General features: G+C 44.7%; 1 protein-coding gene across 8 annotated transcripts in view; it reads right to left on the bottom strand.

The window, feature by feature from the left end:
* The window catches only part of LOC121167073 (transient receptor potential cation channel subfamily M member 3), a 164445-nt gene that overhangs the window by 32956 nt on the left and 117193 nt on the right, over positions 1 to 14296 (bottom strand). For all 8 annotated transcript variants that reach the window (XM_040996445.1, XM_040996446.1, XM_040996447.1 and 5 more), the window contains one exon: positions 9750 to 9924. In XM_040996445.1, coding sequence (XP_040852379.1) covers positions 9750 to 9924 — 175 coding nt within the window. The remainder of the gene's footprint in view (positions 1 to 9749; positions 9925 to 14296) is intronic.

Genomic DNA, 14296 nt, shown 5'->3' with positions numbered 1-14296 from the left:
CAGGGACTGGGATTGTGGGAGCCTTCTAGGCCGCTGGAATAGCAGGGCTGTAGAGGCTGGGAGCCTGGACAGGTTAGCAGTGATTGCTGTAGACAGATGCCAGCACAACTCCATCCTGCACCATCCCAAGACTTCAGTCTGCCCTCAGAAATAAGCAGAAATAAATATGACTACAATAAGAATACATGTTTCTGGGTAAGTTCGCAACAGGAGTCCTAACACACATTTATACTGCTAGTTGGGACGGAGCAGTGTTGTGGGGTAGCAGTTGAGCTGCCACCTGTGATGCTAAGATCTCATATGAACCCTGGTTCAAGTTCCAGATGCTGCGCTGCTGATCCAGCTCCCTGTTGATGCTCCTGGGAAAGCAATAGAGCACGGCCCATGGACCTGGGCCTCTGGTGCCAGAGATCAGGATGGAGCTTTAGGCTTCTGGTTCTAGCATGGCCTAACCCATGCTGTTGTGGCCATTTGAGGAGTGAGGCAGTGGATGGCAAAATCTCTCTTCTCTTTCTGCTATTTTACTTTCCAAATCAAACAAATAAATCTAAAAAAAGAGACTCATGTTTGCAGATCCTAGAAAAGGAGGATAGGAAGGGTTGGTGGCATCTGCCTAACCTCAGAGTGGGCACTGTGTTCCTTAGAAATGGCCATACCGCCCTGAATGCACCCGATCTTGTCTGATCTCGGAAGCTAAGCAAGGGCGGGCCTGCTTTGGATGGGACAAATGGTAGGGGCTCCTACGTCACCAGAATGAGCCATGCCAGTTCTACAATATGGGCTCTCCACTGAATGTCAGAATCTTCTTCCTTGTCCTATTGATTCGTCTTCAAACATAACTTGTGTCACTAGGGGAAACAAAAAACTCAGTTTATTTATCTTAGAGGGAGGTGTCTCCTTTTTGTGATTAAAAGAATAAAAATTTTAAAATTCTCTTTGAGAATCTGTGATTTCTCCCGTGACATCGCTTGTGGAGGAGGGAGTGTGAGTAAATCCCACAACTTCTCTATTCACTCTATAGGTCGTGCTTCCTTTGCTTAATCTAAGGCTGTTGGCTGAAGTAGCTCAGATGTGGGCACCTGTGCTATGTTCTCTTTCTTTGCAGAGATTCATTTTGGGAGTTCAGATCCTTCTGGGATATTTGCTTTTATCTTCCCAAGGGGAAGAGCGCTTATCTTCCCGATCCATCCTCAAACTGCAGCTTCTCATTCATTCTTTGATTGGTCGGGCTGGTTTTCTCTGGCTCGATGCATTTATGTCTTCCCTAAGGGACAGAGACTAGAACTGTAACTGATGTCCCAGCACAGTCATGCCATAGAGGTTGAGTACATGCAACAAAAATGTCTCAACCTTTCAATCCCTGCTAATCCCCTTTTCTCCTCTGTGGTGAATCGCACCCTTGAGTGTCCTTCAAAAGTTGATGGGAAACATGTCTAATCAAAACAACAGTAACATGGGTCCCCAAACTGCACCAAAATGAAGGCACGTTATTAAGAGCATCTGAACAGTTATTGTTCCATTTGAAAGCAGAGTGATTGGAAAAAGGAAGGATGAATGTCAGGGAGGCTGAAAGGAAGGAAGCAAGGGAGAGAGGGAGGGGGAGAGAGAGAGCGAGAGATGTCACCTACAGACTGACTCTGCCTGCCGTGGTCAGGAGCCAGGCCCTGAGCGCAGGTGGCGTAGTAATGTCTGAGCCATCACCTGTTGCACTCCAGGTACAGGGTAGCAGGGCACCAGAAGTGGAAGCAGAGCTGGCACCTGAACCCAAGCATTCCACCATGATACAGGCTTTCCAAGTGGTGTCTTCTCTGCCGCATCAATCCCCACCTCAGAAACTAGCTCTTCGTTTGCATGAAGAACCCTGGTAGCTGGTATCTGAAGGCTTATGGTTTTTTAGCGATTGATTTTATTCAAAACATGTTCCTAGTGAACTAGATTACTAGTAACCGAGGTTACTTTTCTGCAGACACACACACAGATATGGTCTCAGGAGTTTCTCACAGTTGGTTTAGGATTTAGTATTGCCATAGGTTGTGGATTCTTTAAATTGTTCAGACTCTCATTTTTAGATCACTGTGCATATGTTAAATAGCATAAATTCCAACAGCATTTAAGGAAACTCTCTAACCTATCGAAGTACAGAAGAATAAATACTTTCTCATTCTTGTGTCCCCAATGTTAAGTTAGTTGGCCATTGGTGATCATTTCAACAACTCTAAGGTAATTCAGATCTCCCCAAATCACAAATCTCGAGACAGTGATTTATAGTTTTTATGAGAAATTTTGAGAATTTAAAATGTATCACAATTGACAACGTTTTACATTTCACAGGGTTACCTACAGCTTCATAGGAATATCTATGATGAGATGGAAAACACATGAGCCTGGCAATGTGCAAACATAGGGCATCCCAAAAGTGCTCTGTGCAAGGTGGAGCTATACAAGCCCTAAGTCTAAATAAGACTAGGCAAAAGTGGAGGTAATATTAACACTGCATTTTTACAAAAGCTCAGCCGTGCTTCCCTCGTATTGAAGGCCACTGTTAAATTTCAAGCAGAGAGCATCTTCTGGAATAGAGAATTCTCTTGTCCTGTGGGCAGAATTCTATTCAGCACCTGGCCACTCTCTACCATTGCACAAAGTCTCCAGTTTCAGACTTTGGAGGTGTCATATCACTAGCCTCATTGAGTGTGTTATACCATTAGGGTTCCTGTATTTAGCTGACTCAAACACTGAATAATTTATCCTACCATCATATTCTTCCTCGGATCTTCCATTCCTGGAATGCAAGCTCCTGCTGTCACCCATTATTCTCTATGCTAATGTCCTCAGTAACGGCTTTTCCCCATCTTCTCATCCTGCTTCCTTCCCTTTCCTCTGTTCTCCCTGAGCTTTCTGAAACCCCTTTATAATTGGACATAAATTCCTATCTTTTCTCACATGAATCCCCTTATCCATTTATACGACACTATTAAGCTGTTTTCTTGGCTGAATTAAATCTACTTTGTAGACAATCCCACCTCCCTTTATGCTTCTCAAGTGGAAATTGCACATCTTCTACACCCACCATTGTAGTTCCCAAGGGCAGTGTCTCTGTTCTCACTGGCACTATTCATGTCTTCTAAATCATGGGGTTTCCCTCCGGTGCAAAACGCCATTTCCCCTCAGAGTTTCAGCTCATGCTGATCAAAGCCTTCTTGTCCGCATCCACTCCTATCGTTGTGGTAGACAATGTCCATGTCTGTACTGGCAAATACCAAAGGACCTCACTTGAAGATGCTCTACCTCAACTTTATCACCTTGAACCCAACTGTAAAGCTACCCCAGATTTCTTTTTAATTTCTCTCTTAATCCTAAATGTCAAGCTACCACTCTCTTACCTCATCCCACCACCACAACTCTTGGGGGCTTTGAGTCTCAGTGTATTTGCTGCTCAGTCTAGGTATCCAGATATCTTTCCTTCTTCAGGCATTTGTCAACATTATACCTTCACCATCTTTTCCAACCACTTTATATATCAAAATGCATAACTTTAAGAATCCTTGAAATAATCTTAGAAACCCCTAGTCCCTTGCTTTCTACAATATGTGCAAAACAAAGCCTCGGTCTTGGATGAATCCAACCATTTGTCTTCCCTGAAACTATCTCTGGGCTGCTGATTCCTGACTGCAGGAATACACAGCCTAACTATACAAGCAGGTGGCTGTGTGTGGTGTGTCACCAAGACAGTGTCATCTATCATCACCATCAGTCTTGTCAAACTCTAGTTCATTGACATTCTGTTTGCCCATCCCCCTACAGATGCAAAAGCAGCCCTCTGCATCCAGGATTTCAGAATAGTGTGTTTAACCGACCACAGCTCAAAGCATTATTTTGTTTTTTATTTTCAGAAATTAGGCCTTGGCTGAATGTTAACAAATCTCTCCCTCTCCCCTGCCAAATATAATAGCTATTTCCATTGCGTTCTTGGTTTCTTAGTTATTATTGCTGTACTTATTTCTATGACTTGTAATTATTTATAATTAGTTGTTATTGTCTGTTGTTTTTTATTTGCTGTAACTATTTCTCCCAGGATATAAGAACTATTTCCATTGCATTTATGGTTTCTTTTAGACTTTCCCTGGATGTGTTTTTCTTTTATATTTTATAGCCTTCCTGCTCTGTCCTCAGTATTGCGAGCTGGACTTCCTTTCTGTCTCTGCTTGCACTGCCTGGAAAGCTCAGTCATCCTGGCTTTCACTGATACATTCTTGATCCCCAGATCTGTTTCCTTTCTGGCTCTTTCTACTAAGTTCTATCTACAAAATAGCTGTTTTCATGTTTTTCCTGGTTCCCATAGGAACCTCAATCTCAACTCCACTTGGACCAATTTCACTTCCTCCAATAGTTCCTTCTTTCAGATTCTCTCCCAGTAAATAACACTGCCTTTTGTCCTAAGCTAGAAGACAGTGATTGAGTAACCTCTAGCCCCTCGGTTTTAAGGCTCTCTAGCCCCTCGGTTTTAAGGCTCTCTAGCACCCTCTGTACTATGTGACCTCTGCCCAGTCCTACCTTCAGGTCTCTGTAACCTTCTGACGCTGTCTTCACCATCTCGGTTGCTCCCTCAGTAGCAGTGACCTCTTAGCATTCACCTCCCACCTCAACGCCTTTTTCACAGTTTCGCTTGATAGCTGTGATGAATACATACAAGGAAGCCTCAAAAGGTCATGGAAAGTAGAACTACAGCATGATACAAATAGTCTATACATGTTTTGAAGCCCCTTTGTATATCTGATCTGAGCATAGAATATAAATCTTCCACAATCTATACTCCTCTCTTTCCATCTTACTTGCTGCCTCAGCCGCTCACTCTACAGGCAACCATACTCAAGTATTTGCTGCTCCTGCAACTTCCCATGCTAAGTCCCAGTTTGGAACGTTGTTCTCTCTTCGCATGCCCTGCTCCCATCTGTCTAACATGTGCTCACATTTTGGGGCTCAACTCAATCTTCTCTTCCTTTGCAAGCTTCATCCATTACCCACCCCAACTCCCACCCTACGTAGCAAGCACAACCTCCTCTGTCAAGCTTCAGGTCTACATACACGTTGTCAATATGAGTTTGCTTCTTCTGAATTATAAGCTCCTTGAAGACAAGACCTTTATCACGTATACCTGTGTACCTCAGTTTCCAGCTCACAGGAATAAATTAAATATTGCTGGAAGGAAAAACAATGGAGCCCAATCTTTGGATCCATGTGAAATGAGATGATCGCAGAAATACATGGAATCATCATGTGGCCTGTCCCAGCTAGCTGCGTTCATTGTGAATCCAGCACTCAGGCTGCACTAGTAAGCAAGTCAGGTGGACGTTCTCCTTCATGTGAGCTGACTTTCAGAGATGGAAAAGGAGGTAGTGACTCATACTGGCTTGCTTCCTTGGAAATTAGTAAAAACAAAACCCAACAAAACAACACTCCCCCTTCCTGAATATTGGCACTGGCTCAGGCTTTCCTTTTCCGCAGTTGCCTCTGTCAGGCAGCACTCCCCATGTGTCGCTGCTGGGCACCTGTGTGCTCTGAATCCCTCAGTGAAGGTCAGTCTGGAATACTAAACGGATGGATGCACAGTCCTGGGTTTTGAAAACTGGATCCTAGCAGTTGAGATGCATAACAATGCACTCTCTTTTCAGGTTCCTTCTGTTCTAAGCTTCCCATAAAGAGGCCCATTTTAGGAACCAGTTCCTCGAGCTGTCCCAATTTCTACACCTGAACTGAAAATAATTAATTTGAAGCAAAAAAAAAAAAAAATCCCGGGAATGTTTCAGTTTTATATGCACTTCCACAAGCTTGTTTCCACACCAAAACAACACTTGCAATGCAGTCAACATCACAGGGGCCACATGCACAAAAGGACAAAAACTCTGTACTAAATAATAAAGCAAAAACAAAAAAATTCTCCTACACTACATTCCTTACTAATTTCAGGTGAAAAAATTTTTAGTTAGCAAGAAAAAATTGACCCATGCATTAAGTAGATGATATACTTAATTCAGGGTGAGTGGAGATAGCTAGTCAGTTGTCATGGTAGAAAGTAAGTTTTGGACATTCTGCTTCCCGTTACTATCTAAACTTGTGAAATACTCAGAGTCAGAAAGCAGGGCTAATTTTAGACCCTTATTTAATGCATTCAAGAGCATGATTCATTTTCCCTTGCCCTGAAACAGCCTTAGGAATCTTAATATATGGCAAGCACTGTACGACGGCCTGTAAGTTAGTGGAAGTCTCACTGAAAGCCGAGAGGAAGCCAGAGGCACTACATGTTCTGCACCAGCGACGGTGCATCTCCAGGCACCTGCACGCCAACACACAGAGCCAGGTCTCTGAGCTGCAAGAGTCCGGCTCATGGCAGCTTTGTGCTGGCCCTGGCATGAATGCTGACAGAATTTGCTCTGCTCCTCTCCTCCTCACAGTGGCCCTTCCCACTCCAGCTCTAGTGGGACCCCAGCAGCTCTCAGAGGCCACATCACGTGGCTCACCCTACTGAGAGCGTTCAGAAGGATGTCACCACACGGTTGCCATGTTTTAACAAACCTGAACCTAAGTTGCTCCTAGAATTGGGCTGTAAAAGATAATATAACACAGATACCTTAAGACAGTTTGAGCCCCTTTAAAGACAAAAGCAAAGCAAAGAAAAACAAAACCAACCGAAAAGAGTACGTTCAATTCCCAATGAATTAAATCAGGATATACACCAAGTATCCAGAGTACAGCAGAGCACCATTCTCCCCGCCAGCCCCTCATTCTCTGCTTCCAGATCCATTCTTTCACTGTTCTTAGCACCCAGCATCACAACCAGTATTCCAGCCCACATGGATAATTTGGATTAAAGCGGGGCTACAGTCTGTGCTAGTCCAGCACAGCCGAGAAGTGAAAAACACCAAGTGACTTTACAATAGCTCCAGTTTTTTCTTCTGTTTTTACTTTGTAAGCACATTTGGAAAGTAACCTTACAAATTTCTCTCTAGCATCTCTGGCCTCTTTGACAGTCTCTTGGTTTAGGGCAAACAGCAGGAATAAAGATGGTGGGTATATAAAAGAAGTCGGGAGTGAGATGATACTGCCGCCCAGACAGGAGGCTGCTGAAGCTATCCTCCCCCCTGAGGTGTAAATCTCACAGCAGCCCCTGGGCCCGGAGGGTCCTGATGTGTAGACATCCACCCCAGTTCCGTGAGTCAGGGCTCTCCGGACATGAAATGGGTTCAGCAGTTTTAAAGTCAAAACCAAGGAGCTGGAAATGGAACACGTGCATGATGCCAGAAATGAGTTGCTCTGAGAAGACACATTCACATGAGCAACATGTGGAGAGGCCCGCCGGGGCACACCCACAGGGTGGGCCTGGCAGACCCCACACAGGGCCAGGCATTCAGCTGGCTTAGGGTTCCGCTCAGCCTTAACACATGCTTTGCACACTAACCTGGACACGGCACAGAAAAGAGCCAAGACACCACAGGGCAGCAATGGGGTTGTACCTTTCTCAAAGAGCTTGGGAACTGGGTCTCCCGGCAGCTCTGACCGACCAGGGAGGGCAGCCATCCACTCCTCACCGGGCCCACCAAGTGCCACCACACGGACAGCAAGTCCTTTAGAGGACACGGACACTTGATGACCATGGTCACGGATAAGGGCAGACTTGGGGTTCATTTCTATACCCACTTGAGAAAGGACAGATGCTCCAGCAAGCTGGCTGATTTAGCTTAGAACAATGGCTACCGATGCAGCCAATTTCAGAACATCTAAAAGGAAGGGAGGTGGTTGGGGCGGGGTATCAGGAAGGGTCCCTCTCTTTCAGATTGGTTTCTTTAATATATTAGGATAGGGCAGAAATTTGTTTTTACACACATAGAGCATCAAGGACTAATTGGTAGGGAATCCGTTTTCACAGGTCACTCACACAGAATAGCACTCTTCCATCTCGGCGGGGGGGAGGGGGAAGGGGTTTCAAGTTCTAAACTACAATCAGCCCTTCACGTAAGCCCCAGTAGTCCCCGTATTCAGCCAGATGGCAGTGTTTGTTGCACCAGGCCGAGTTCACAGTACAACATCAATAAATGGCCACTTGTAGAGGGACAGAGAGAAACTCAAGTACAAAACGTATTTCCACCTCCCCCTCCTTTCCTTTCCTAAAATGTTGCATTGTTACAATACCTATTGGGGCTTAATCTTATTTTGGAGATAAAAGGGGAGGGGAAAGGCAAGATAATATAATAATAGAAAATGCAGTTTCTTTGGGGGCAAGAGCGTACTTCTCTGAGGAGAAAGACGACAGGTGGGTTCTGTAAGCGCTGTCTCGCCTTTGGGGACTGACTGGACTTTTCCCAGTCCCAGGAAAACTCACCTTGGCAAAGGCTGCACATTGTCAATCAAAGACACTGTAACTCGGAGTTAAGATTTTTTTCTCTGTGAGTTGGCTAAGAGTCATGTAAGAAATATTTGTTCTAATTAGGTGATCCAAAAAGTCTTGCGTCATATAACGCATTTTAAGAAGGAAAGGGTATTCGTTAAAAATCCTTTATGGACAGGAAACGGCACATGTGTGTGTGGTTGCCAGTGTCCACACATCCCTCCCAGGCCCTGGGGGACGCACACTTGGGGACTCTGTTCCTTGTGCTGCTCGTCTCAGCGGCACCTGCGGTAGGCTGGGGGGATGGAGCGTGGGGACCAGCCTCTGCCTCTGCTCTTAATAAGCTGAGCCACCTAATTATGCAACCTTAATCCATGACTACAGGCCAGGGCTCAGCTGGTGGCCTGACAGCAAGAAGTGTCAGAAAAGAATGTGAACTCAACAATGTTGGAGGAGTGTTATTTCCAGAGAGAAAGCCCTCAGGACAAGGGAGAAGGAGTTGCTGCAGGCACTGCACTCCTCCACAGGGGAAGATGTTTCCCAAGCCATTCCCGAAGCCTGATGTGGCCTGATGTCTCGCCCAATAACATCCTGGAACGGACTTCTGGGCTACAGCTATCTTCAGACTCCATGCCAGAGGAATATTTATTACAAAAGAAAGCAGCATCTATTAGGGCCTGAACCAGTGGGGGCCCACTGGCACTCACTTCTCACACTGAACCACTTCATGTCCCCACCCCGGCTTCAAACAAGTAACTCAGTCTACGACCTAAGGCACTTTCCATACTTGCAGCCAATTAACACTGGCTTCCTGTGCGTCTCCCTGACACATACTTTGAGACAGTGGGAAAGAGTCAGCGAGTAGTCTCCAGGAAAACACCATACAGATGTTTGTCGTTATTCTTGAAGTCTGGTGGGGAAACCGAGAATTGTTTATTTGGTTTGAAGCCAGATTCTAGGAATGCATTTTCTGAAGGTTAAGGGCTAGGGGCTGGTTCTAGGATGGGGGGTCGGGGCGGGGGGGGGGGAAGGAATGACATAATTCATTCCTCATAGTAAAAACCTGAGGACTTCGGATCACAAAGCAATTTAGGATATTTTCATGGTCCATTTGTGAATTAAATTTGGTATACTAGACATTGATTTGTTTCAGAGAAAGGACATACCTGAAGCAAAAATCATAGACTATTTGGCTAAAATATTTTGTTTTGTTTTCTGTACTTTTTTTTGCCCGCCAAGATTGCAAATTAGGAATTGGTCCTCTATCTTGAGCCATTTATTGAGAATGAACAAATGAGCTTGGAAAAGACATGACCCAATTGAAGTTCAATACCTGACTTTGGTGTATGAGAATCATAAACTTGCTTACGGTCTATCTGGTCCGCAAACACTTCCCCATAAATCATCCAGTAGGGCATGTAGAAGATGTTCTTGGCCAGTTTCCACGACGGCTCCTCGTTGGGGAACAGGATGGCTTGCCTGGCAACCCCAAAGCTCATCAGGACCACCAGCATGATGATTACAAAGTACATCATGTCTATCATCTGGAAAAGCAAAGCGGGGGGGAAGAACAACGTGAGAGCCGTGAGTGAGCGTGTGTGGGTGAGCGTGTGTGGAGATGCTGGCACTGGTGGACACCTCTGAAGAAAGTTCACAGAAGGGAGCTGTGCCCAGATAAGAGGACATTGGTCTATTGAAGCTGATGTCTGTGAAACTTTATCAGGAACTCAAAACTCGCTTTTAAAAAACGAATGCAGAGTGAGTCTACTTCATTTTTCATGGCTATCTCCAAGATCTTGTCAAATCTAGACGAGGGAGTCTCGTCACACAAAAATTGGGCTCTCGAAGTGAATCCAGGCTGAGGGGCACATGTTCTCTTTCATCCTCTGTCTTCTTAGCCAAGTTGGAATGGGACAGTTGAGCTATTTCAAGAATGAGTGCAATGCTGTGATTTTCCTAAGTTCTAAAAGGTTTACAAGTTGCAAAGGTCAAAGAAATAATCGCTTGTAAACATGGCGAGGACAAACCAAATACGCATCCTACTCTGTTATTCTCGTGACTTGATCCCCGTTGCTGGGTATTCTACCACAAACCAGTCTCAGAGAGCCACTCTTGCTGTGCCTACTTCTCTGCAACAGAGCAATTCATTATGGAGACCATTTTTCTAAGACATCAGGACATTGTAGCCTAATGACTCATGCCTGTGCCTGTTACTGAACTGACAGATTTCATCTGGATATGTTTATAAAATCTTTCCAACTCCATTCTAATACTCTGCTCTGTTTTGTTTCTCTTTGTTCCCTTCTTGTTTATTTACATTGTGTGTGTGTGTGATTTGGAAATTATTTCCCACATATCAACTAAACAGATGAGGATGCAAAACTATTGATCTTGCCTGGACAGGACTCTCCACCCCCTTCTCTCAGAAATAGTTCCTACCTTTGTGGCCAGGCTAGGTTAATCATGGAAACTCATTCATTGGTATTAGCGACAGGAAGTAGGTTGGTGATGTGTGTGACACGACAACCAGAATCCTTTTTTGGTCTTTGTTTAGTGGAAGCTGGAAGAGAAAGCAGTTCCCTTTCTCTCACTCTGTGTAGTGCCATGAATTCAGAATGTCTGAGGTTGAGTGCCCCATGGTAAAAGCGATGAGAGTGAATGGCACAAAGTAGAGAGAGACAACCGTGGAGTGTCTGTTGGCTCCTGATCTGTTTCTTACGTCCGTCCGCAGGTCAGTACATCCCTTGTCTGCACAAGTGAGTTGGACAGTGGTGCCCTTTCTCTGCCATCAAGACCACCCCTTTCTCGGATATCATACTCACGAAAGAAAGGTCCAAACTCAAAGAAAGGTTAATGCCAACTTTATCAATGATAATGAAACCTTCAAATTAGGCTGAAAATGTTCTTGTTGGAATTCAAAATTGCAGTCTTTCTGGATGTCTTCGGACAATGGGGTTTCAGTATATTTTATGTCAGTTGAGCAATTTTCAAACCAACTCTAAAATCCATCTCACAAGTATTACATGGGCTTTGAAATCAGAAGGAATCTCTCAGAATTTGGCATTCACTCCTGTATTTTCATTATTCATGAAGAAACATACTAGTTATTCCCTCAGCAGGACAGTGGTCTCGGAGTTCTGTGAAGCGAGCAAGCAGACTGTGTTGCAAAAGCTTTATTTATTTTTAGGAAACACGAATCTCTTTTTATACTTTCTCTCTCCTTCTCCATTTTGTAAAATTCTTTATCATCTATTTACTAAGAATCCTGAAAGCGAAAAAGCACATATGGACCCGTCATGTTATGTTTACTGGAATTGATGAAAAGGTAAGTGGGAAAAGGAAGGTGTGCACGGGAAGATGTGAGAGCTAGAATGACCCAGACATCGCAGCCAGCAAATGCAAACTGTTCTCATTGAATTTCTCAGAACTGTTTTCATACACATTGATTGTGGTGCCTGTTCTCAGGATCAGAGCAATCCTAGGGAAAAAAGTTCTTCCCAAACACTCAGCTTTCTCTCCTACCAAGAAGCCTAAGCTTCCGTACAAGCACTGAACGCTCACAGCATCGGCAGTGAGAGGAGGGGCTGGCTGCACCTGCTTTCGGAGCTAAGTGTTAGCTGGTTCAGTATGAAGCTCCTGCTCTGTCCTTGTAAGCATCTTTCAGTTTGTTCTATCGGGCAGAGTATATTCTACAGTGGTGAAGCGCTGAAGCATGTGCTGTTAGGGGGTCAGAGTTCCTGAGCTTTTATCTTGGTCTTGTTAATAAAAACAGCTATACAGGAAAGAAAAACCAACCAGAAAAGTAAAGTTCACTACAAAAATGAAACTGAAATAAAATGAAGGCTTTCTTGACCATAACAAAGCACAAACAAAAAGTCAACCAACCAGCCAAATAAACAAAAACCACAGCTACGAAGCCATGGGCAAGTGATTTGTTATTTTAAAAATATTTTAACTGAGAATAATTATAACAACAATAATGCCTGTTTTATAAGAATTACATGAGATAATATGTAAAAATATTCAGCATGGTACATTCTCAGTGAGGCTCAGTCCTGACATGGTCCCTTGGTTAGTCTTGGTTTACTTGTTCACATGCAGATGTTAAACTTAAGACACATACGATACAGTATCTGGCACATCTTAAACACGTCAGCTAGTACGACTGCTGCTTTACTCCTCTGCATTATACATATGAGCTCAGCACTAGGCTTGCAAAATCCCACCAGGAAGTGGGCTGTGATGGCAAGGGGGCAGAATCCCACCAGGAAGTGGGCTGTGATGGCAAGGGGGCAGAATCCCACCAGGAAGTGGGCTGTGATGGCAAGGGGGCAGAATCCCACCAGGAAGTAGGCTGCGATGGCAAGGGGGCAGAATCCCACCAGGAAGTGGGCTGCGATGGCAAGGGGGCAGGATCCCACCGGGAAGTGGGCTGCGATGGCAAGGGGGCAGAATCCCACCAGGAAGTGGGCTGTGATGGCAAGGGGGCAGGATCCCACCAGGAAGTGGGCTGTGATGGCAAGGGGGCAGAATCCCACTGGGAAGTGGGCTGCGATGGCAAGGGGGCAGGGCTTGGTTTAGGTGACCCCGGACCCGCAGGTGCCCTGGACCACAGAAACAGGTTCTGCATACTGGGAAGCACAAATGCACTGGTTGCTTAAGCATTGCAAGGACTCAGGACCACTTTTAAAAGAGCCTTCTGAGCACCGTGTGCCCAGAACTCTGTCCAGCTGCCTGCCCTTAGGCCACAGGGCCTGGTGACTTCCCTCACTCCTCAGTACTGAATGAGGACTCAAAAGGCCTAAGGGACTGTCGATAAACACATCTGTGCACACGCTCCCAATGTGGTAGCCTACTTGGCCAAGTGATAATTTCTACAGGCATATTTCATTTCACTTCTCGATCTGTGGCTCTTATTGAAAAAAATATCTGAAAATCCCCATGAAAGAGTGGGAAAATCCCCCTGTATAATCATTGTCTACTTATTTTTGATAGATGGATGAAGCCATTCATCAGTCAGAAGGCAGAGAAAATACAGCACATCTCTCTGCTGTCCTGAGTAAGAGTTCATCCCAGCCAAGGCTGGGATAATCTTGTCTTGTGAAAAGGATCGGTGCGGATCTTAAAATCACCTTGCTGAAGTAGAGTGGCTTCAGTAACACCAAGAATTTCAATGTCACCAACACTTTTAAAAGTAGTGGATTTTGTTTGTATGGGTCTTGTCAGATTTTATTTGTTGATGTAGACAAGGTAGCAATCCGAGAACGTCCCATCTGATTATGTAATCATCTAATGCAATGGTTGTTAACATAGGGTGGTTTTGCCCCCATGGAACATGTGGCAATGTTTGGAGGCCTTTTTGCTGTCATTACCGTGTGTGTGTGTGTGTGTGTGCACGCGCATGTGCGTGCTCTTGCAGAGGTCATAGGTGGTGTTTATCTTCCTACGGTGCACAAAGAATTTCTCAGCCCTTAATAACAGTAGTGTCAAAGTTGGGAAAATTTGGCCTAATCCTGCTGTTGTTATAAATCTTTGTTTACACTGGCTCCACTCGATGAGTTGACAAAAACATGCGTTCTCCAGCAAACTCATCACCTCCACACATTTCACGTATAAACTGAGCAAGAGGAGGGGGTCCCATAAATCTTTCTTACGCCCCATCCACAGACTCAAAATTGAGACTTTCTGCTTTTAGACATAGGAATTTTCACGACAATCTCAAGTTCATGGTTAAAATACAAAGAAGATAATGCAACAGGTTTGTAATTGAGTAAGATGCATGTTTTTCCACCAAATTGAACCGGAGCTCAGTTTGGGGCAAGTAACTCAGTCTTGTGAAGTCACATCTTCCCTGTCAAAAATAGGATTGATGAGACTCTGCTCTAAACCATGCTGGGGCTACAAACACCACCGGAA

Source organism: Ochotona curzoniae, unplaced genomic scaffold (assembly GCF_017591425.1).
Source record: "Ochotona curzoniae isolate NIBS_2020 unplaced genomic scaffold, NIBS_Ocur_1.0 patch305, whole genome shotgun sequence".
Taxonomy (NCBI): Eukaryota; Metazoa; Chordata; class Mammalia; order Lagomorpha; family Ochotonidae; genus Ochotona; species Ochotona curzoniae.
Note: the sequence above shows the minus strand (reverse complement) of the source record. Positions and strands in the feature narration are given on the sequence as shown.